This window comes from Oenanthe melanoleuca, chromosome 24 (genome assembly GCF_029582105.1).
Source record: "Oenanthe melanoleuca isolate GR-GAL-2019-014 chromosome 24, OMel1.0, whole genome shotgun sequence".
Classification (NCBI taxonomy): domain Eukaryota; kingdom Metazoa; phylum Chordata; class Aves; order Passeriformes; family Muscicapidae; genus Oenanthe; species Oenanthe melanoleuca.
In genome coordinates, this window is record NC_079357.1 from 1,009,694 (window position 1) to 1,032,685 (window position 22,992).

General features: G+C 54.7%; 1 protein-coding gene across 1 annotated transcript in view; it reads right to left on the bottom strand.

Annotated features, from left to right (window-relative positions):
- Positions 1-8: 8 nt before the first annotated feature.
- DSCAML1 (DS cell adhesion molecule like 1) overlaps positions 9-22,992 on the bottom strand; it is a 94,725-nt gene continuing 71,741 nt past the window's right edge. The window contains exons 9-33 of the mRNA XM_056509612.1: positions 21,566-21,844; positions 21,282-21,401; positions 20,981-21,157; positions 15,894-16,093; positions 15,508-15,604; positions 15,267-15,395; positions 14,712-14,879; positions 14,496-14,566; positions 13,389-13,629; positions 12,375-12,521; positions 12,145-12,300; positions 11,481-11,620; positions 10,184-10,337; positions 9,917-10,034; positions 9,665-9,828; positions 9,388-9,486; positions 7,616-7,804; positions 7,254-7,541; positions 7,012-7,167; positions 6,862-6,892; positions 6,392-6,510; positions 6,116-6,268; positions 5,752-5,946; positions 5,066-5,377; positions 9-1,624 (exon numbers count right to left, since the gene is read on the bottom strand). Of these exons, the coding sequence (XP_056365587.1) occupies positions 1,167-1,624; positions 5,066-5,377; positions 5,752-5,946; positions 6,116-6,268; positions 6,392-6,510; positions 6,862-6,892; positions 7,012-7,167; positions 7,254-7,541; positions 7,616-7,804; positions 9,388-9,486; positions 9,665-9,828; positions 9,917-10,034; positions 10,184-10,337; positions 11,481-11,620; positions 12,145-12,300; positions 12,375-12,521; positions 13,389-13,629; positions 14,496-14,566; positions 14,712-14,879; positions 15,267-15,395; positions 15,508-15,604; positions 15,894-16,093; positions 20,981-21,157; positions 21,282-21,401; positions 21,566-21,844 (4,361 nt within the window). The 3' untranslated portion in view covers positions 9-1,166. The remainder of the gene's footprint in view (positions 1,625-5,065; positions 5,378-5,751; positions 5,947-6,115; positions 6,269-6,391; positions 6,511-6,861; positions 6,893-7,011; positions 7,168-7,253; positions 7,542-7,615; positions 7,805-9,387; positions 9,487-9,664; positions 9,829-9,916; positions 10,035-10,183; positions 10,338-11,480; positions 11,621-12,144; positions 12,301-12,374; positions 12,522-13,388; positions 13,630-14,495; positions 14,567-14,711; positions 14,880-15,266; positions 15,396-15,507; positions 15,605-15,893; positions 16,094-20,980; positions 21,158-21,281; positions 21,402-21,565; positions 21,845-22,992) is intronic.

Sequence of the window (22,992 nt, forward strand, 5' to 3'; positions counted from 1 at the left end):
GGAGGGCTCTTGCTTCCACAGCCTTGTATGAAAGGGGGAAAGTGAAATCTGCATTTCTTTGGTCTGATACTGGTGTGGCTGGTGGTGAAAACCAAGGGAAAATAAGAACAAATGACGGGGTGAGGCGGTGCTGGGTCTCATGTGGTTCTCTGTGCTGCCCCAGGACAGTGCTGGGCTGCCCTGAGCCGTGATTCAGCACGAGGCAGGGCTCTGTGCTGGGTTCCCCGGGCTCCAGGCTGTGCTGGATTCACCATGACACGTTCCAGCTGTGACCAAGGACAGCGGTGCTCCTGCTCCAGGCAGGGCTGTGACACATCCAGGGAACAAGAACCTGCTTGGAGGAGTTCTGTGCCTCGCTGGATGCTGGATCTGATGCTGGAGCCACCCTGCACTTACCTGCCAGAGCTGTGCTGTGGCTCAGGAGGCCTCAGCAGCCGATCACCCCTCTGGATGAGCTGGATTCCTGTTTGGCACTGTGGTTTGTGCTGGGCTGGAGCTGGATTTGGCTCTGCTCTCTCAATTCTGTGGCACAGCCTGGTCTGTCCTGCTCCATGGAACCATTCCCAGTATCCTGGTCCAGTTCCTGACCCTCCTCCTGCCCCACAGCTCTGCAGGTGCGTACATGCCTTATTATTCTTTAGCATTTAACCCCTTGTCTTAGCATCTCTGTACTTTGGCTGCCCTGGGCTGTCCCTTTCTATCCTCCTGCTCTGCCTAATTCCCTGCTCACTTCACAAACGCCCCGCATATAAACATAACCTTTATTGCACACAGCGCTGGGTTTTTTTTCATAGAAAAAGGTATTAACACATAAGCATTTGCAAATTGAAGCAACTCCTGCTGTTTTCAGAACAGTAAAATAGCATGCAATGTCTCGGAGACGTTCCTTTTTTAAAACCACCGACAAGATCAGGGAGAGAAAAAAAAAAAAAAAAAAGTCGCTGAGTCTTTCCTTGTGCCCCTTTCAAAATGATGTGAAATATATATATATGTTTACATATATATTATATTTTTAAATCTGTAACATCAAATTCTTTGTGCCCTGGTTTCTTTTTCTGTTCGGAGAAGAAGAAAATAGCTTCATTTATACAAAAGAGTCCGTTATGTACAAGTTTGTTAATTAAATATAAACGGCGCGGGGAAACGAGCAGCATCCGGCGGCGGCCCTACACCAGCGTGTAGGACTTGGAGTAGGCTCCGGCACCTTGTTTTTGAGACCTGCCTACCCCCGACGTGCTCATCTCCAGCAGTGAGTCCCTGGAGCCCCCCACTTTGGAGTGCGTGGGCACCCGCGCCTCGGCGGCGGCGGCGGCGGCCACGGGGGGCTCGGCGGCCACGGGGGGAGCCGGGGCGGCGCTGGCGGCGGGCGCAGGCGCGGGGCCGGCCGGGCCGGGCATGGGGAGAGTCCTCTGAGGTAAGGTGGTTGCGGCGGAGGCCGGGGGAGGCAGCCCCAGGGGTTTGGCGCCGGGCTCCAGCGTCATGTGCCGGGCCTGCGCGTGGTACGCCCGGGCCAGGTTGCGGATGGAGGCTTCCCGCGGCGGCACCACCGGGCACGGCTCGTGCGCGTCGGGCTTGCGGAAGAAGGCCTCCGACTTCACGTACAGTGGGAGGTTGCAGTAGTCACCTGCCGAGGGAAGAGCAGGCAGGTAAGGCTCTGCAGGGACCCCCTTGATCCCCCACCTTCTGGACATGTTGGCGTTGGGCTACTGAGAACCTGGGCTATGGAGAACCTGGGCTATGGAGAATCTGGGCTTCAGAGAACATGTTCTACGGAGAACGCATTGGGCTACAGAGAATGCGTTGGGCTACTGAGAACCTGAGCTATGGAGAATGTGTTGGGCTACAGAGAACACGTTGGGTTACGGAGAACCTGGGCTACAGAGAACATGTTCTACAGAGAATGTGTTGGGCTATGGAGAACCTGGGCTACAGAGAATATGTTCTACGGAAAATGTGTTGGGCTACGGAGAATGCGTTGGGCTACAGAAAACCTGAGCTACGGAGAACATATTGGGCTACAGAGAACACGTTGGGCTACAGAGAACCTGTGCTATGAGAGTGTGTTGGGTTACAGAGAATGTGTTGGGCTACGAAGAACCTGTGTTACAGAGAAAGCATTGCACTACAGAGAACAGGTTGGGCTACAGAGAACCTGTGCTATGAAGAGTGTGTTGGGCTACAAAGAACCTGTGCTGAGAAGGTGTTGAGCTACAAAGAATCTGTGCTGAGAATGTGTTTGGCTACAAAGAAACTGTGCTGAGAATGCTTTGGGCTACAGAGAACCTGTGCTATGGACAGCACGTTGGGCTACAGAGAATGTGTTGTTCTATCAAGAGAGAACTTGCTGTGCTAGACAGAACAGGTCCTGCTGTACAGGGAGAACACATTGTGCCGTAGAAAACGAGTTATGCTGTAAGGAATGTGTCACATCCTCATCCCAAAATTGTCCCCCTCCAAGCAACGCCTGGGATGAGCCAAGCTCTAGCGTTCAACACTGCACACAGCGTCCTGTGACACATCATGATGTAACAGTGTTAATTATAGAATGCTAAATGTACAGTGATAAATATTATAATGTGATGTAACTCTGAATATACAGTGTAATACAGTTTTATAATGGTAATAATGTGATACCAAAATTCTGATACATGACAGGCACAGATCCCATTCTGTAAATGTGGGAAATGTCCCGCCAGCACCCAGCAGTGGGATGTGGTGTGTCCTACACCTGGCTTTACTCTGCTAAGGTGAGTGGCTGTGCTGCCATAAACAACAGATCCTGCTGTCTTGTGTTATGGCATCATCTATAGTTAGTGCCCTAATTTCAGGGTTTTATGTCCATGTATGGCTAAGAGCCCGTGTTGTTATATTGGCTGTTATTGGCGTTTTATTTCTGTTCTATTACACTGCTCCCTTTGTGTTCTACAGCATTACCTCTAGCTGTAGGGCCTTCATTTAAGGATTTATATGTCCACAGATGTAAAACCCTGTTATTAGTCTGTCTTTTATATTTGCAATATATAACACCACACAGAGCTTTACTTCTTTAATTGTATATATTGTGTAGTGTTCTGTAAGGGCACGTTCCTCTCTTCACAGGCTGTGGAGGGAATTATTGCAGGTTCTGTGGTGTTAATACAGGATACAGCACATATAGATATGGGATTATATGTATTAATACCTTCATTTAAAGAGTTATGGTTATGTGTATATATATATATAAAAATTTATATAAAATAATGTATACAGATCGCTATATGAATACATATAACTTAAAATACAATTTTTTTCTCTTTAGATAGATACATAAATCTATATATATAATTATATATATATAACATATATATATAAGTGTATATATAAACCTATATATAAATGGAGAAAATATAAATTGCTGTATAAAATATAGAAATTTATATATCAATATGTAAAAAATCTATATTTAGAATATATAAGAATATATAAATTTATGTAGAAATATATTTATATAAATTTATATATATGCATATAAATATATTTAAATTATATAGTCAAATAGATAATTTTTAATGAAATATATAAATATATTTTTATATATTTATATATATAAGGCTCTGCCTTATTATATTATATCTTACAGGTGTTATATTGGTGTTATTATAGCACTATTGCTTTAAATCTTGTGTGCTTTATAATAAGTTCTGTAAATTCCAGATTTTTTAAGGTTACAGTGGTGTTATACCTAATACACTCTGTGCTAGTTAACTATGCCATAAAAATATGTGGTCTAATTTTCTGATCATGGAAAGATGATCCCATTATATTGTGTGTTATATAATCAGTAAATAAATTAACTATCAAATTCCCACCTATGTATTTTTAAAATATCTTCCAGGTATTGTTCAATTTTGAGGTGATAAAACTCATGGGGGCTGGGAGATTGTCGGGTTTTAGGACTAAGGATAGGGAAGAAATCCTGAGGAGCACCAAGGAATACTGATGAACACTAAGGCAGGGGGAAAAATACTGATAAATATTGAAGAATACTAAAAACAAAGCAGGGAAATACTGAGAACACCAAAGAACAGGGAAGGTACTGAAAAATGTGGGGGATTAACAAGGAATACTGGTGGATATTAAAAAATAGTAATGAATGCTAAGAAAGGGAAGGAAGAATAAAGAATAGCCAGGAATACTAAAAAAAATGAGAAGGAATAGAAAAGAATAGCCAGGGATACTGAAAAAAATGGGATGGAACACTAAAGAAAGGAAAAGAACATTAAAATCCAACAAAAAAAACCATGAAAAATATCAAGGAATGAGGAAAGAACAGTAAGGAATGCTAAAAAATAGGAAGGAATCCTAAAGAATGAGAAGGAACAGTAAAAAATAGCCAGGGATACTAAAAAATGGGAAAGAATAATTAGAAATGGGGAAATATCAAGGGATGGGGAAAGAACAGGAAGGAAAGCTAACTAATAGGAAGGAATAGTGAAAAATGGGAAGGAACAGTAAAATACAGGGGAAAAAATACTAAGGAATGGGAAGGAATACTCAAGAATGAGGAGAAATACCAAGGAACTGGGAAAAAACCCTCAAAGATTGGGTGGAATACCAAGCAATGGGAATGGATGGAATACCAAGGAATGGATTGAATACCAAGGAATGGATGGAATACTAAGGAATGGATGAAATACCAAGAAATGGGAATGGGTGAAATACCAGGGAAAGGATGGAATACCAAAGAATGGACGGAATACCAAGGAATGGGAATGGATGGAATACCAAGGAATGGATGGAACACCAAGGAAAGGATGGAATACCAGGAATGGATGGAAGACTAAGGAATGGGAATGTGTGGAATCCCAAGGAATGGATGGAATACCAAGAAATGGGAATGGATGGAATACCAAGGAAAGGATGGAATCCCAAGAAATGGGGAACAACATTAATCGACGGAGAAAGAAGATTACAGCATGGGGAGAAATACCAAGAATGCCAAGGAATACAGGACTGGGAAGGCCTCCTGAGGATTTTGGGGAGCTCTGGGGCGCTGAGGACCCCCGTAGAGCCCACGTGGACCTACTCTTGCTGGCGCGGTGAGGGATGGGCACGGCCACGCCCTTGCCCCGCTCGCTGTCCTGGGGCTTGGGCGGGGAGGCGGTGAAGCGGCAGATGCCGGGCTCGGACGGGGTGCTCATGGAGGTCATGCTGTCGGCGTTGTCCGTGGTGCCCGTGGTCATCTGGTCCGAGGAGCTGTCGGAGATGAAGCACTCGGTGATCTCGAACTTGGCGTGCTGCAGCTGCTCCTCCAGCTTGGCGTGCTCGTAGGCGCGCGCCAGCTCCTCGTAGGTGGACGAGGCGCTCTCCGTGGACACCATGCTGTTCCGCCCCTTGTCTGTGGGGAGAGGGTGTGTCACCTACCTGTGAGCTCTCCCTGGCACAGGAGTGCCTTTTTTCACATCCTGGGAATGCCCAGGCTGCCCCTGCTGGCCACATTCAAGGCCAGGTTGGATGGGACATGGAGCAGCCTGGTCTAGTGGAAGGATGGAACAGGATGAGCAATAAGGTCCCTTCCAACTCAAACCACTTTGTTTTTTAATTATTCTATCTGTCCCCATAGCTGGGCATGGCCCTGGCTGCTCAGAGCCACTGAGCTGTGGGCCCACAATCCCACTGGTACTTTCTGAACTCACAGTTTGGGGTGTCTGTGCACCCCAAAGCAGCAGATTCCTGCCCAAGCAGTGCCAGGGAGGCCGTGGCCCTGCACACCTGTGTCCTGCGAGAGGCTGGCGCTGTAGCTGTCACTCTCAGTGACTGTGATGCCGTGCTGGGAGCCCACTGTTCTCCAGTCCGAGGTGAGGGTCCTGGCGGGGGTGGACGCCTGGCACTTGGTGAGTGTCCACTGGCTGGAGTAGCGGTTGCGGGTGCTGTGCGCAGACTTCACGCTCTTCCTCGACACGGGGTCTACGGCACAAAGTCACAGTGAGTCCCTTCCACTCACAGCCAGGATGCTGTCCCTTCCCTGGAGCACTGCCTGCCCTTTCTGCCCTCCCAGCCAGTGCTGGAGGACAGTTTCCCCACGCCTGCCCCGTGTGTACAGCCCCCAGCACGGCCAGCCCAGCCCGTCACTCACTGGTGCCGGGGCGGATGTCGGACATGTCGATGAGGGGCCCCGTGTTCTGGATCAGGGCTGGGTGATGCAGAGACACTCCCGTGCAGAAGCTCTGGGGGTTCACTGCCTGGCTGAACTCCGTGTCGGTCACCGGGATCGTGGCTTTGTCATCCCCTGCGGGAGGGAGCTGCAGCTCAGACCTCTCTCTGGCCAGGCACTGCAGGCCCACACTCAGTGCATCCATGGGACCCCCAGCACTCTGGGGCAGCAGGGGATGGGAGCTTTGCCTGTGCTTACCCAGCTGCTTGATGCCCTCCTTGTCCTCGATGAGGAGCTGCACCCGTGGGATGTCGATGTGCAGGCGGGGGCCCTGCGGGGGCCCCTTCACCGGCGTGTCAAAGCTGCGGTTATTCTTGCTGTGAGGTGAGAGGGGACGCAGACCCGCCCATTACCGGACAGAGCCCCGGCGGCTCCAGCCTGCCACGGGCTGGGGATTGCCACCAGCCAGCCCACCCAGGGCTCAGCTCTGCCCAGGCACGCTCCAGTGTGGGTGCTGGGACCCTTGGGCAGGCAGGAGCAGCCAGGAGCACTGGGCTGCTGTGCTACAGAGTCACTGCCACAACCTTCACAGGTGTGAGTGTGAGAAGGTCTGAAACTGAGTGAGGGTTATACCCGGGCTTAAAAGCAGCCACGACCACCCCCAGCACCACCTATTCCCCTGCCTGCCCACCCAGTCCCATCCACAGGCAGATGCGTGATCAACTCACCTGATCAACATTTCTGCCAAACTTTTTGCATCTGTGCAGGAGACACAAAAACCAAGGAGTTTGTTGTAAGGGAGCAGTTTAGGGCACAATGAGGCAGTCCAGGAACACAGTCTGGGGTCCCATGTGCTGCACCTCTGAATCCCATCTCACCTCGAAGCCTCTTCAGCCGCTTCTCCTTCCTCTTCTTGCGGATGATGAAGAGCAGGGCCACTCCCAGCGTGGCCAGGATCACGGGGCAGGCGATGGTGAAGAGCTTCTTCACGTCATCACCTTCCCCTTGGGCAGACTTGATCGGGGGGATGGTGCCTAGGGCAGAGCAGGGGCGGGTGGGCGCTCAGCGTGCCGGGACCCCTCGGTGTGGTGGCATTTCCCCCAGCCCTGTCCCCACTCACTGCCGTCGTAGTCCAGCGTGGCGAACTGCGTGGTCTCGTTGCCGCAGCCGGCGCTGTTGCAGGCCTTCATGCGCAGCTCGTACCAGGTGGCCTCGCGCAGCTCGGTCAGGAACACCTCGCTGGAGCTGTTGGTGCGCAGGCTCTGCCAGACCCAGTTGCCCTTGGGCCGGTACTCCAGGACGATGGCGGTGATGGGGCAGCCCCCGCTGCTCCAGCCCTGCAGGTTCAGCCTGGCGTGCGTGGAGTTGATGTGGGTGAAGAGGTGCTGGTCCTTGCTGAAGGAGGGCTCTGCGGGAGAGGAGCTGTCAGGAGGGTGGGCAGGGGATCTCTGGTGGGGCAGGGGCACCACAGGCCAGGCTCACCTCTGCCGTGGGTCTTGGCCTCGATGATCTCGCTGATGCGGCCGGCGCCGACGCTGTTCTTGGCCGCCAGCTTCACCTTGTACCAGGTGCCACACTTGAGGCTCTCCAGCTTGAAGGAGCGCTCGGAGGAGCTGATGAACACGTCCTTCCACTCCTCGCTGTTGTCCACCGAGTACTGGAGCACGAAGCCTGTGGGAGCAAGGAGGGGGTCACCTCTGGGTGGCACAAAGCCTGTGCCCAAGTCCAGCACAGCCTGGCACTCATCACACACCAATTCTGTGCTCACGAGCGGTGCTGGAAACTGCCTGCTCTGCCCACCACACAGAGCCACGGATAAAAAAAGCATGGGCACGTGCAGAACCTCCTGAGAGCTCTGCCAGCACTCCTGGTCACACCTCAGCTGCCCCCAGCAGCCCCAGCATGGCCCCACTGCTCATTTCCACATGGGAGTGCACGCTGTGATTGACTGGTGCGAGGCTATAAAGGGAAAGCTGGAATTAAGCAGCTCCCTCGGGAGGCTGCAGGGAAGTTGCTTCTGTCATTGCACACCGCCTCCTCTCCCGTGATGAAGAGTATTAGGAAGCACATTGTGTCCTAGATGAGCAAACCTGTTACGCTGCCGTCAACAAGGTGCTTGGGGACGGCTGGTCTGGGCTTCCCAGGGGAGCACAGGGACACAGGGACAGCCCCAAGGGCATTGGGGCATCTCAGGACAGCACATCCCTGCTACCCTGGCTGTGCCAACCAAACTTCCCTGGGGCACTGAGAGGTTTGGCTATTTTGGCAGGATATTTAGCCAATTCTCTAATAGGAGAGTAGGCTTCCTGCCTTGCTGTGTGCATAATGAGCTGCACAAGGCGGAGGTGGCAGGATGGCCCCACTGCCAGCCCCACCCAGGTACCACCGTGGCAATGCCAGAGGGTTTGTGTGAAGGAGCTCTGTGAACACCCAGCTCCAGCTCAGGCAGAGCAGTGAGGACACTTCCCACACCTTCCCACTGCCAAGGATTGCCTGTGCATGGTGACACCAGGACCTTCCCAAGGCCATGGGCACATGATTCCCAGCAGTGTCAACACCAGCCCTGACACCCCCACACCACCCACCCTCGTGCCTGCCACTGCTTATTTATTTATTTTGTACATGCGGTCTGTTTTTAATATTTCTAATCCAATTATAACCAAATTTATCAACAGAGTCCGCTGGAGTGAAAGGCTGCTGGCTGGGGAGATTTGCTTGTAATTACTTTCATGCTTTTAATTAATTGTAAGCGAGGTCTCCTTCCTCGCTCCCCGCTCCCCCCTCTGCACGCAGCTGTTTCAACCTATAATTCATGAGATGAATCAGAGCAGAAAGGAGACTTGGGAAAGCTGGGATGCTCCTGGAGCCCTCCCAAAGCCCCCAGCCTGTCAGGGATGTGGGACAACTCCTGCTCTGGTGGCTTCAGAGTAGCACCAATGCTAGAGACACAGAGCAGCACTGGGGCTGGCACTGGCCACCACCACCAAAGCACCCAGTGATGTGCCCTTCATTAGCTACCTCAGTCCCTGCACCTTGTCCAAAACACCTCACAAACCCCTCACTGGGGCTGCCAGCCCCTGCTAAGAGCTCAGGGACATCAACCTTACTCTGACGCATTTTGGAGAGAGGGAAACTGAGGTGCAGATACAGAAACGTGGCACAGTGAGCCTGAAAACACATTCCATGAGAATGGAATCAGTCATGGCTCTGGGATGAGCTGCTGGCACCAGCCCTGTCACTCACAGCAGCCCTACCTCGGATGGAGCTGCCCCCATTGTCCCCAGGGATCCAGGCCAGAGTGATGGACGATGCTGAGGTCTTGGAGACGGTCAGGCGGGGCTGGTCCGGGGGCACTGGGGAGGAGGGAAAGCCCGTGAGCACCTCACACACGCAGAGTGCTCCCAAAGTGCCAACGAGACACGGCACCCATCCCTGGGCCAGCACGAGCCCCTGGTACAGGCCAGAGCCCGGGCACTGGTCAGAGGGGATGGAGCGTGTCTGTGCAGGCACACACAGAGCTGGGAACCTCACCTTGCACCAGGAGGTTGATGATGATGGTGTCGAAGCCCCAGGTGTTGGTGGCCGTGCAGGTGTAGTAGCCGGAGTCCTCGGCTTTCACCGAGCGCAGCACCAGCGTCCCGTTGGCCTGGATCAGGCGGTGGCCGTCCACTGTCACCGGGATGGCAGAGTCCTCGCTGCCGGGAGAGAGGGGGCACATCAGCCGTGTGTGGCACAGCCAGGGCCGGCACCAGCCCCCAGCACGGCTGGCAGCCACCTCCATACCTGTCCTTGGTCCACTTGATGGCAGGGACCGGCTCTCCCACGGAGTTGCACGGCAGCCGCACGTCCTTCATCCACGGCGTGGTGACGGTGCCTCCGAAGGAGATGATCTTGGCGGGGGCTTGGGGGCAAGGAGGAGGTCAGCCTGGGGGGCAGGCAGGGTGCACAGACCCCCCGAGGTGTAAGGAGACCCCAAGCTGCCTCTCCTCTGCCCTGGGGTCACTTCCATGTGGCAGGGCACAGCAGCCCCCAGGCTGGCACTCCCCGTACCTTTGCCCGCAGGCTCGATGGTCACCTTCTCGCTGATGTTGCCGCGGCCGGCGGAGGTGACAGCGGCCACCCAGAGCAGGTACTGCTGGCCCCGGTTCAGGTGGGCGATGCGGTAGAAGAGCTGGTCCGGGCTGGTCTCGTACTCGCTGGGAGCCTGCGGAGGGGACATGGGTGAAGGTGAAGTTTCTGTGAGACCCTCACCCACCACCCTCAGCGCAGACCCCCCAGCCCCTCCGGGTTTATCCCGAGCAGCAGCAGCTCCGCTCACACCGCTCAATGCCGGGCAGAGCCGGCTGGTGTCGTGATTCCTCCAGGGAGCCGGGCTGCAGCCCAGAACAGATGGCTGCTCCAGCATTCCTGATCCAGGAAAGGACGCTGCCCTGGCACCGCCGAGCTGCAGCGGGGCCAGCCTGCAACAACCCCAGCCAGGCTGCTCCAAACCCTCTGCGGTCACAGCGAGAGGCCAAGGGGTCCCCAAAACCCACACGGGGTCACCGCATCCCCCACAGCAACTGCCCCAGCCCTGCAGTGGCCCTGCGGACAGGGCAAGCACTGGGGCCAGTCCCCATCACAGAGGGCACAGAGCCACCCTGCCCCAAGCACGCCACGAGGGGAAGGACTGCCTGGCACAGCACTGGCTGTGCCGTGGCAGCACCAGGCAGGGATGGGGCTCCACGGCCCCCATGGCACAGGATGGGTGCATTTAAACATGACCTGGCAGGTACCCGTGTGCTCACTGTCAGCACACACGTGCCCTTGCAGGGACACGGATGTGAGTGTACCCCAATGCAGACACACCTATATGAATATTGTATAGTATACATAATTTTTTTTTTTTTTACCCAAATGACAGTTTTGACAAGATGCCAAGAAAACAATATCGGATCCCAGCGGTTTTACCAGTTGCTTTGATGAAAAGATTATGTTGCCCTGGAAACCAGAGGCTCAGATAGTGAAATGAGTTTGAGAAGGAGCTTTTGATAAGCACTAGTCTGCAGACCTCCCATCAACCTCTCCCTCACCAAGGAGGGATGGGGCCAGGTTGGATTTCTGTTTCATTTTCGGTCAGCTGCTGGCATGTTTCCCCCTCTGGAGCAACTGCTGAGCAGGGCAGATGCCAGAGGATGGGAACAGAGAGATGACGGGACCATTCCCTGGTGCACAGTGCCCATGGATGCCCTTGGACAATTCCGCAGTGCACCCCAAGAGGTCTTTGCTGCGGCTGCTGCCTGGTACCAGCTCTCCCTCCCGCTCCTGGCACACTGTGGTGATTCCCAGCCCCATTCCCGTCACGTACCGGCTGCCCCGAGCCGGGGCTGGAGCAGAAGATGGTGTATTTCCGAATGATGCCGTTGGGCTTGGCCGGCGGCAGCCAGGACACCACCACGCTGCTGGCAGAGGACGGCACAGCCTTGATCCCAGCTGGGGGACCTGGAACTGAGGAGGGAGAGCGTGGCAGAGCTGCTGCCAGGAGGTCTCCAAGGTCTCTGCCCAGCTGGGAGATGCGACAGCATCCTGCTGTGGGGCTGGCACCCCAACCACAGGCTGGGAAGCAGCTGCAATGGTGGTGTCACACACAGGCAGGGACAGGTCTGCCTGCAGGACACCTCTCCACGGGTGGCCCTGGCCCCTGTGCGAGCCAGAGGCAGGAGGGTTAATTGCAGCCTGAGCTCTGCTTTAGAAATCATGATTGGCTTTTAATGGCCATCTCCTTAATCTGTCAGCCGTACCCTGCCCAGCTGCGCCTCCCTCCCAGCATCTGGCACTTCCTAGGACAGGCCCAGGGATGCTCTGCTAGCGAGCTAATGGCATTAAAGTAGGGCAGGCAGGGTGTAAATATTTAAATATCCGCACTTAAGGAAAAGGGAAAAAAGGGAAGGGGAAATGCCCTGCCCATGGCTGCACACAGGGGGTTTCCCCCGTGCCCTTCAGTCGCTCGTGCTGGTGGCAGAGCCACTTACTGTCCTCCTTGGTCTGGATGTAGAGCACGCTGCTGCGGACGCCGTCACCCGCCTGGGTGTAGGCCAGCACCTGCACGCTGTAGTTGGTGAACTTCTCCATGCCCCGCAGCTCCACCCGCTCCCGCGTGGTCGTGATGTTCTGCATCTCGCCCCACTCTGCAGGAGACACGGCCAGTCAGCCCCTGCGCCCCCCACGGCCCCCGTGCCCCCTGCTCCCCACCTGTGCTCACCTCCGTCCATGTAGAGGGACCAGAAGATGACCCGGTAGCCCTTGAGCACCCCGTTGAGGGTGCTGCGCGGGGGCTCCGACCACGAGATCACGGCCACATCTGAGGTGATGGAGATGGCGCGCACGTTCTCGGGGGGCTGGCTGGGAACTGGGCAGGGAGGGATGAGGAGGACAATCAGCAGGAGGATGGAGATTCCAGGCTGAAGGAGCCACCCTAACTCTGCCCACACGGACCTTGCTGCGCTGCTGGAAGCCCTCAGCCCTGCCCAGCAGTGCTCTGCCTCCAACATGCACTTTTCCTTCTCCTGGGCCAGCCAGGTGGGTGTGAACTCTGTGCTGGTGGTGACAGGGAGGATGCTTCCCAGTGAGGGGAGAGTGGGAGAGCTGGCTGGATGCGAGGTAATTAGATCCCATTGCCCCGCAAGAGGTAACTCTAATTTTTATGAGCATTTAAATGATAATACATCACCGTAACGATCCTCTTTGAAAATGATTATTGTTTCATATTACTTAGGTGCAAAAAATATAAGCACCATGTAATTAGGGACAGAGTATAATAAACTAATACAGATAGTCCGTTTGAACAAAATGAAGGTAATATAATTATGGAAAAGACACTATTGCTAAAACAGGGGCCCTTGAATACCCCGGGAGGAGTGCTAATGCAGCCAGGAAACGATTGTGGTTTGACAGGCTAACGAGAGCCCTAATTAAGTATGAAAAACTGCTGAGCAAACGCACTGCAAAACTTTTCCTTATTGTTTTTAAAACGACTGAGACCATCAGCAACTGTGTCCCAGATGGAAACCTGCCTGGCACTTGGGCAGCGCCGAAATCCACCTTGCACCTTTTATTTGTGCCACAAACCCCCGTGCCGCGGGTGTCCCTGTGCTCCCAGTTCCTTCCCAGGGAGCTGAGAGGGCGCACACAGAACTGTGTGGGACGGGATGGGGATGAACTGAGGGTCCCTTGGGTGTGACCATGGTGCCAGGTGTGGTCCCTGGGCCGCCCTTACCGTCCTCCAGCGTGGTGGCGTTGATCTCGCTGGACGAGGGCCCCGTGCCCGCGCGGTTGAACGCCTGCACCACCACCCCGTACTGCGCAAACTTCTTGAGGTTGTCCAGCGTGTAGACCTCGCTGTCGCCCGTGGCCTTCATCTCCACGATGCTGTACTGCCCGTTGCTGCCCGGGCTGTTCTCCCGGTAGCCAATCTGGTAGCCACGGATCACCCCGTTCTGCAGCTCCTTCTTCGGGGCCTGAGGGACAGCGAGGGCAGGATGGAGCAGTGTCACAGGGGCGATACCTCACAGGGCTCTGTGCCCCAACCACCCCTCCTCAGTGGTTTTTCTCAAGGCTTTCAAGTTGTTTTCCCTCCCCACTTTTCACTGAGTGGCAAAATAGTGATAAACAAAGGTCCAGTGTGTCCTTAGAGCTACCAGAGATGAAAGTGCTGCCTGGAGCACACCAGTCCCCAGCTGGAGCAGGAGAAATCCCAAGTCTGGCAGCCTGAAAGGCCAGATTGAGATCAATCTTAACAATATTTCTCTGAAGCATTAAGAAATCAATAGGGTTGATTGCAAATTTATGTTACAATGCCAGGGAGATCCATCTTGCTGAAATACTCCTAAAACGAAGTGACTTATCTTTCAAGTGAATCTTACTTTTCATTAATCTGTTTTTCAGTGCTTAAGGGGAGGTGGGGGGAGAAGCTGGAACCCTAAATTTATTGACTTAGCAGTTCATTCCCAAGTCCTAACTTTACAATCAATTTTATTTTTCATTAGGCAGCTTTGGAAAAATAAATCCGATTCTAAGCTTTATTGATCTCTGCTCAAACACTTTGCAACCCAGCACCTCAGTTTTTACATATTTATCCTCTCTGCCCCATGGTCCCTCATGGACACCCTATGAGATAATGAGCTTGTTGAAAAACATGATTGATAAGAGCCCTGAGCAATAAGGTGAGCTGCTTGCACAGCCTCCAGGTTTTCCTTTTTCCTGGCCAGTTCTTCCTGATCCTTGTAACACTGATGACATGCTGGGTGTCAGGACAAGCTGGGACAGCATTTGGCCAATCCCCCACAGCCAGAAAAAGCCCACACACCATCCCAGCCTCACTCACCTTCCAGGTGACCTGGATGCTCTGGGACGTGATCGGCTGCAAGGTGACATCCATCGGAGGGCCATCGGGAGCTGCCGAGACACAAACACAAAAAAACACATTGAGAAGGTCCAGGAGCTCCTCACCAGGAAAACGCCTGGCTTTAGGAGAGATCAGCCAGCTTTCCCCCAGGCTGCAGCCCCTGCCAACCACCCCCAGCAGGACCCAGAGCAGCACCTGCTTCCTCGGTGCTGATGGTGAGCTCCTTGCTGGGCTCGCTGCGCCCGATCTTGTTGAAGGAGTACATGCGGATGCTGTACACCGAGGCGGGGTGCAGGTCCACGATGTTCGCCTGGTTGATGGTCGGGGAGATGTTGCGTGTAGACTGCTTAAAATCCCAGGAATCTGGAAGAGCAGAGGACCCAGGCAGAAAGGTAAGAGCCTGGATCCTGTCCAGGATCTGTAGTGCTGAGGGGACCATGCTAAAGCAGGTGAGGTCTCCAGGCACCTCCAGCTTTTGCACCCCTGGAGAGGCACTGCTTCCCTCTCTCGCTGTTGTGAGTAGGGGTTCAACTTCTTGCAAATATTGTCTCTTTTAATATTCCCTTTCAAATGCTCCCATCCAACAGAAATTACCATATTTCATTAATGCCGCTCTCTCCTTTCTTCATCAAAGGAACCGGGATGCAGAATATTCCCTTGGAGGCACCGGTGGGGCAGTCCCACACCTGCCTGTGCAGGCCAGCCCCCAGCCTCACTGTGGCACGGGGAGGGGACATCACTGTCACCTACCCGACTTGTTCTTGTACTCGATATCGAACCCGGTGATGATGCTGTTGCCGTCGAACCGCTGTGTCCATCGCAAATTCATACTCCGGGCTTTCACCTCGCGGATCTCCAGCTCCGGCGGGTCAGGGGGCTCTTGGGGACATGCAGGCAGGTTGGGGACACTGGCAGAGAAGGCCCCCAGGAGCAGGGGGACCCTCTCAGCAAGGCTTTGCACTGTAGGGCTCACACAGGGGGGATGGAGTACCTTGGACAGTGAGCTGGATCAAGCCTCTGTCCTCGCCGTAGGAGTTAATGGCGTGACAGGAGAAGAAGACAGAGTCCCCGCGGTCGGCAGGTTTCAGCTGCCAGAATTCCAGGGAGAGGAGCCAATTCAGACTGAGCTACCCCCAGCACTGTGCCCTGCCTTCCCCTGCCATCCCTGCTCCCACCACAGTGCCACTCACAGGAGCTGCAATCCCTCCCACAATTGGGCACCCCACCCCTCTGGGCTCGGCTTTGCCGCTCGCGAGCCCAGCGCAGTGCCAGGCTCTGTGACACCCACTGGGGACCACCACACCCTCTCTGCACCTTCCCTTCTTCTCTCCAACGCCCAGCAAGACCCCAGGGAGGTGCAGGACCCGCAGCCCTCACCTTGAGGGTGGAGATGACCTCGTCGCCGTTGTCCTTGGTGGTGATGGCGTAGCGCATGTTGCGGTCGGGGTCGATGACCGTGTCCCCCTTCTCCCAGCGGATGATGATGGGCCGCTCGCCCCGCGCCGTGCAGTTCAGCTCCTTGGTCTGGCCCTTGATGGCAATGGTGGTGTTGGGGTGGGAGGTGATCATGGCCGGGACTGCGGGGAGGCAAAGTGTTGTAGGGCAGGAAGAAATCAGAATGCCCTGCAGATATGATTGCCTAGCAAAAGATGCTAAGAATATAGAAACTGTAGGTGAGATTGAAATGAAAGCAGTGTTCGCTTGAGTGGCTGGAGAGCAGCAATGTGGATGCCTGAAGGTCTTCTCCCTTGGTTAAGATAATGCCAGTTGCTGCAAACATACCAAAGAGCCAGCAGAGACCCCCTCCTGGCATGACAGGAAGGGTCCAAGATAAGGTTTAGAGATAAGAAAGCAGTAAAACATGGTAATGTAGCGATTCCTACAGGTTGTATGTGAATGTTAGAGAATTTATATCTTGTACTAGATTGGTTAGTGAAAGAGTAGAATACTCAACATAGAAGGAGATTTAAGACTTTGTAAAAGGAAACCTCACTCTCTTGCTCTGACACCCTCAGATACTCTCTTGCTCTCTTGCTCTTGTCCCTGCACCCCTCACCCTTGCTTTTACCCCCTTTGTTATCTCACTCCTCTGGGCCTGTTTGAGCAGCATCTGGCAGATCCCAGCTGAGCCCTTTTCACCCACGCCCGATGTAATAAACTGCAAACCTCAAGACCAGAATATAGAGAACACCTGCGCTTGTCCTGACCACCGTCCACCACCAGCTCCTACAAAGTGTCACCTGTGGCTGCCCGGCCCCGCAGAGCCCACGGACCCTCCGAGGACACGGCGCATGCGGCTCTCACCGAGAGGCCCCGCAGCCCGAAGCGGAACCGTCTCGCTGCATTATACAGCTCAGGATCATAAAATAATGAAGCAGATAAATTTTATAATGCATAGCATTACACCGGGGTAGACAATAAAACGTGAAAGACAAATAACCAAGTGCACACTATAATGAAGAGAAAGCCTCCAGTCTGAGACGTGCGGGTATGAATTATTGACTAAGGTTTTACACTCCCGAGGATGAGAGGAAGAATGTTTTCCATCACGGATTTGCATAATTCACTCGTATAAACCTGGGCAGAATACAGAGTGTGATTTCCCATCAGCAAGGCCGCCTTTGAATTGCAGATTCCAGAGATTATTTTTTTTTTTGCATAGCCACCCCAATATGCAAATGGGGCCAGTGGGAACAGCCTGTGCCGCGGTCACCTCCTGGCTGGGGTGCAGAACCCAGAGGTGCTCGAGCAGTGGGTGCAGCACAGATTGGGATGTCTGATCCCTGCTGTGAGGATGCTGTACTATCCCTGGCCTGGCTGTTCTCTGCTCCAAGAGCCAAGTCTTTTGTGCCACCCCAGTGCCAGGCAGTGGGCTGGCTGTGGCAGGCACCACACAGGAGGAATGGGCTGGGGGACCGAGGGCAGGCTGGGTAAGCAGAAAAAAATGTAATGCATAAACAAACAGCAGTGCTGAGTCCTGCAGTAATGTATGATAATGACAATCCGCAAAGGCAACACACACTGTTCTAATGGGACACAAGAGGCTCTAATGAGCTACGACTCCTCGGCTTTCTGTGGCAATGTAATTCAATTAACAGAGAAGGAAACCTTCCCTCCTGAGCTGCCAGAGTTTGTGGGGTGCAGGACAGTGCAGTGCCCAGCCTGGTGCCAATCCTGCCCCAAGGGGAGCACAGCACCCCTGACCTGGCAGGGGATGGCAAAGAGCTGTGGCATTGGGACACCAAGGCTGACAAGAAGCAACCCAAGACTTCTCCTAACTCTGCTCTGTCCCATCCCCAGCTGCCTGCCTGTGCTCTGACACCTCTGCCTGCCTCAGCCCCGGGTCAGGGACACACCAGCCTCAGCATCCCATGTCCCATCGGGGTGAGGACAGAGCACAGGGACAGCAGGAGCTCTTGCACTTGTCCCAGAGCAGGGCTGACTGCACAGCACAGCACAAGGGCACACACAGCTGCACGAGGGGCTCAGCACCCAGTCCTGCCACAATGGCAGGCTTTTCCAGGCTCCTGCCCACTGTCCCCTGCTCCCACCATGGAAAACCACTGAGGGGCCACCCTGCAATTTGGCAAACTGAGGATGTGGTTCCTGCACTCAGCCCTCATTCAGCCCAGCTGGAGGACAGTGCAGCAGCACAGGGTGTGTGGCCCTGGGGCCAAAGGGGCAGGACAGCCCCTTCAGGGCTGCAGCAGCCTTGGCTACACCAGCCCCTTCCCAGAGAGCAGAGGCCCCAGGAGAGGAGCTCTGTTTCAGGCTCTGCTTCACTGAAATGCACTTATTGATGTTTGATTAAAAGCAGCTCCTTGGATGTAAACATATCAACTTCTCTCAATTCCCAGGGTCCCAAGGGAGCTGCACGTAGTCCAGAGCAGGAAAAGAGCACAACAAACCCCAAGAAAACCCCGAGCAGCTGTGAGGATAGCACAGATTGGGGCATTGGTGCCCAACACCTGCTCTGGAGCAGCTCTGCATCTTGCAGAGGGACCACATTGCTTGGGACTGGCTGCAGGGACTTCCAAAGGTGGCAGGGGGCTGCTCCTCACCAGTCCATGATCCTTTCCTGGGTGCAGAAACATCGATAATGTGGCATCAGCCACAGTTCAAGCAGCACTCTGGGCAGTCAGATTTCCTTCGAGGAGAGCTCACCTCCAACGCCTCCTGTACCCTCCACTCTGTGCCCACCCACCCAGCCTCTCCCTGTGCCCAGGGCCTTGTTAACAAGGCCACAACCAAGGCTGGTATTGCTGGCTGGGCACAGATAAGGCTGGGAACAAAGGAAGCCGACAGCCACCAGCACGCTGCGGTCCCACAGCCGGCTGGGGCACGAGCGCTGGTGACAACTGAATGAGAACAGTGACAAGGGTGACAAGGGCTGTGCCTGCCTCCCTCGCCCCCCTCTTTCTTGTTTGGAGCTGGCTCTGTGATGTTAATTTGATTGCACCCGTCTCAGCTTCCTTTCTTCGCTGATTAGCTGAGTTTCACCTGAAGCATGAGATTAATTCAAATTGCATGGAAGCAATCAGTTATGCTCGTGCTATGTGGCAACGAACTTCCAAAGGGGGCTGTGCCATGACCACAGGCAGGGGTCTACCTGCCCCTGGCTGGACCCTGGCAGGGAGGTGCTGGCAGGGAGCCCCTCCCCAGTGCCCAGGGTGCTGCCACTCCAGCACAGCCAGCAGGACCCTCGGGGACGTGACTGTCCCCATGCCACACGCTCCCGACACCCGGGCAGGTGTGCAGCCATGTGCTAAATGCCATTTATCACGGGCTGCTGGGCCCCTCACCTGCGCCCAGCCCAGCCTGCTGTCCCCTCGGGCACAGGCTCAGTGCTCCCCACCTTCCACTCCACGCTGCAGCCCGCTGGATGCTGGAGTTCCTTCCCAAGGCAGGGAAGGACAGGCTGTGGGAGCCCAGGGGCCCTGGCACCCAGAGACAGGAAAGCCTCAACCCCACGGGTGACATTCCCCAAGCAAATCTGGTGGCTTTTCCCTGACAAAAGCAGCATCCAGCTGCTCCTGGCTCTGCCAAGTCCATGGAATTCAGCCACACGCTGTCCAGCGTGTCACCAGTGTGTTACCTGGCTGTCCCTGTCCCCCCTTGCTGTGCTGTCAGGGCAGGGCGTGTGTGACACCAGCTGGCTGTGGCACTGCCCTCTGCCCTGCTGACCGCCAGCACGCTTTGTTTGGGCTCTGATTAACTCTCATTTAACTCAGTCTGCAGTGGCCTGACTTTCAGGGAAAGCCAGTGCTGATCTCCCTTTAATTGGGCTGACATTTCACTAAACAAACAAAAACCCCAAAATGAAACAAAACAAAGAGCCCATCTAATGCTTAATTGGCTGTGGCGCTTCGTCTACCTATTCATCCAAACCTTTTCAAAGGCGGCGAGGGCTCCGGGAGATGCAAAAGCACTCGCATAATAAGGTTATGTGCTATTCAAGTCAGCAAGCAACCTGTCCTGGGATGCAATTACGGGAGATAGCAGGGACACGGCACCAGTTCGGGCTCCCAGACTTCTCATGCTCACTCGGGATTAATCGCCTCGACTTTGTACCTGCACCTCATTGAAGTGCCTTGTTTGAAGTCGCTGGGTTTGATTCATCAGTTGGAGGGATAAATTAAACAGCTGACAGGGAGGGGAACAGGAGCCTGGGAAGGCAGAGGCTGGGTGGGGAGGGGAGAAGCCCCTGAGAGAAGCAGCTGCTGGTGTCAGGGAAGAAAGCACCAGGCTGGGGAGGGGAGAGAGGCCAGGGCATGGTGGGGACCAGAGAAGGCTGCACGTCCCCTCTGCACCCTGAGTGCACAGTCAGGGGGTGGTGGCTCCCACAGCTTCACCAGCAGCCTCCATCCCCTCTGGCACAGCATGCTCACTGCCTCATTCCCAGCATGGTCAAGGCAAAGCTTAGTCCTTCTGAGCCCAGTCCTGAGCCCAGCCCCTCCTGGAGGCAGCAGGAGTGAGGGTGATGGCTCTGGACCCCCTCCACCACCTCCTTCTGGAGGTCTGAATGCTCCCTGCAGCAACGAGCCCAGTAACTAACACAGAGCTGGCAATTATACATTCTGCTGATAGCAACAGGAGAGCAATCCAATAACACACACAGTTCAAACACGGTGTCTAACAACACTTCCCAGCCCATCCCTGTCAAAGCAGCCCAGCTATTTCCTTTCCTCCTGGATGATGTAGATTGATTGCCTGGTTTTATTAAAGACAAAGTGTGTTTAATAGCAAAAGGGAAGCGGGTCCCTGGAGGGGAGGAATCAATGCCCTCCCGTGCCCTGCATTGATCGTGGGGATGAGCAGAGCTGAGGCTGGAGCACGGCTGCTGCAGTGGAACAGAGAAGGAGGCTGAGCAGAGCAGGCTCTGCTGGTGGCCCCAAGTCCCACAGCCAACCTCACCGTGCCCAGCTCTGCTCCAAGGGTCACTGCTGTCAGCCCTGGGTACTTACTCTTGACAGTGAGGAACATGGACTTGCTGATGTCCGTGCCCACGCCGTTGCTGGCCTGGCAGAGGTAGTAGCCGATGTCCTCCTCCAGCACGTGGCGGATGAGCAGGGAGCTGTTGGGCAGGATCTGGATGCGGCCTGTCAGGGGGATGGGGTGGTACTGCTGGGGGTTGCCACTTCCTAGGAGGGGACACAGAGACACAGAGTTCAGCTGAGGCAGAGCAGCTCTCACGGGGTGGCCGTGCCAAGGGACTCTCCCCTGTTTGCACTGACATCCCCACACACGACCCTGACCCATCCGTACCTTTAGCGTGCTTCCACATGACTTTTGGAGGGGGGTACCCATCTACAGAGCAGTTCAGCACCCCAGCTTTTCCATAGATGCCATCTTGGTTGTTGGGCTGGACCACAAAACGAGGAGGCACTGAGGAGTTTGGAGAAAGGACGGTCACTGCAGGAAAATCCCCACCAGATCCCTACGACTCCCCGCTCCCCGTGGGTGCTCAGCCCTGCTCCTCACCCTCCCACACTCCCTCCCTCTCCCCCAGGGCTGGGTGGGATGCAGGGGCCGGGGCACCCCCGGCTCACCCCGCACGATCAGCTGCCGCTCCCGGCTGACGGTGGCGGCGTCGTTGCTGGCGATGCAGGTGTAGTTCCCGTTGTGCTTGAGGGACACGCTGGAGATCTGCAGCGAGCTCATGAACTCCTTGCTCTCGATGGTGACCCCAGAGCCAGAGAGGATGACGTGCCCGTCCTTCCTCCAGGTGATGTGGATGGGCATGTCCCCGGAGGAGACCACGCAGGGGATGTAGAGGAGCTGTCCGATGGAGGCTGGCGGGAACTCGAAGGGCTGGATCAGCGGAGGGACTGCGAGGGGAGAGGCACAGAATGCTGGGGAGCCCATCCCAGGAAAGCCTTCCTTCAGCGGGGATGGGCTGCACTGGGGCTTGGGGAAGATCCCAGCAGGAGAAGCAGGCCAGAAAGTAAGACTGGCTTTGATTCCACCAGGAATAAGGCCAGGGGACAGCAGGAGGTGCCATCAAGCAGAGAACAGCGGGAAGACTTCTCCCACCTGTCAGGGCCACCCTGCTGAGAGTGGCATGGAGAAATGCTGACCCTGCGCTGGGGAAAGCCCCGGCCACCCCCAGCACGTGCCACCCGAAATTCCACCTCAGCATTTATCCACTCCCAGAAAAGCCATTATTAGATGGATGCTTTTCTTAAAGGCGCTGGATTCAGAACCAGCCATTATCTTTCTGATAACTTAATTAGGCAACTGCAGCATCTCTGGCAATGTGGGAGGGGGAAGAAAGCGGAGAGAGGGAGACAATTAGCTTAACAAGGCTCAGCACCTGGTAGATGAGATCCTCGTTCTGCAGTCTCCATAATTAAATTAGCAGCCTGCCAATTGTCCCTTTGGCAGTAGGGAGCTGCCCTCTCATGCAGGCACGGGGACACTTCCCTGAACCCCCACACACTCCCCTGGGCTCCCACCTCCACCCTGTGCCCATCCCATCACTCTTGGCACTGCTGCCTGGTGCTGCATGGCAAGCAGAGGCTGTCACTGTCCCCCAGGTGGGAGCCACTGCCACTGGACAGGCAGGTACAGGCAGGGCAGGCAGGTACAGGCAGGGCTGGCCCGCCCCTCTGCTGGCAACAGCAACGTGGCTCGAGCTGCCAGAGCCATGGAGCCAGTGCTGCCTGTTTTCCATAATTAATGAATAATTAATTGGGAATGCACTGCAGTCTATTGCAGAGCGGGGATGGGCTTGTGGATCCGCGCCTCTCCCAACACGCCCCTCTGGCCGACAGACAAGCTCTCCCTGCTCCAGCTTCCCACAAACAGAGCTCACAACTCCCCTTCCCTTCCCAGATTGCTTCCACTGTGATTCTCCTTTCTCCAGAGCTCCAAGGCTCTCGCTTGGCTGCAGCCTGGAGCGCCCACGGTGCCAGCACAGAGCCCATCCCAGCAGCTCCAACCCAGAGGAGACCCTGTGAGCAGCCTCTGCCTTCCC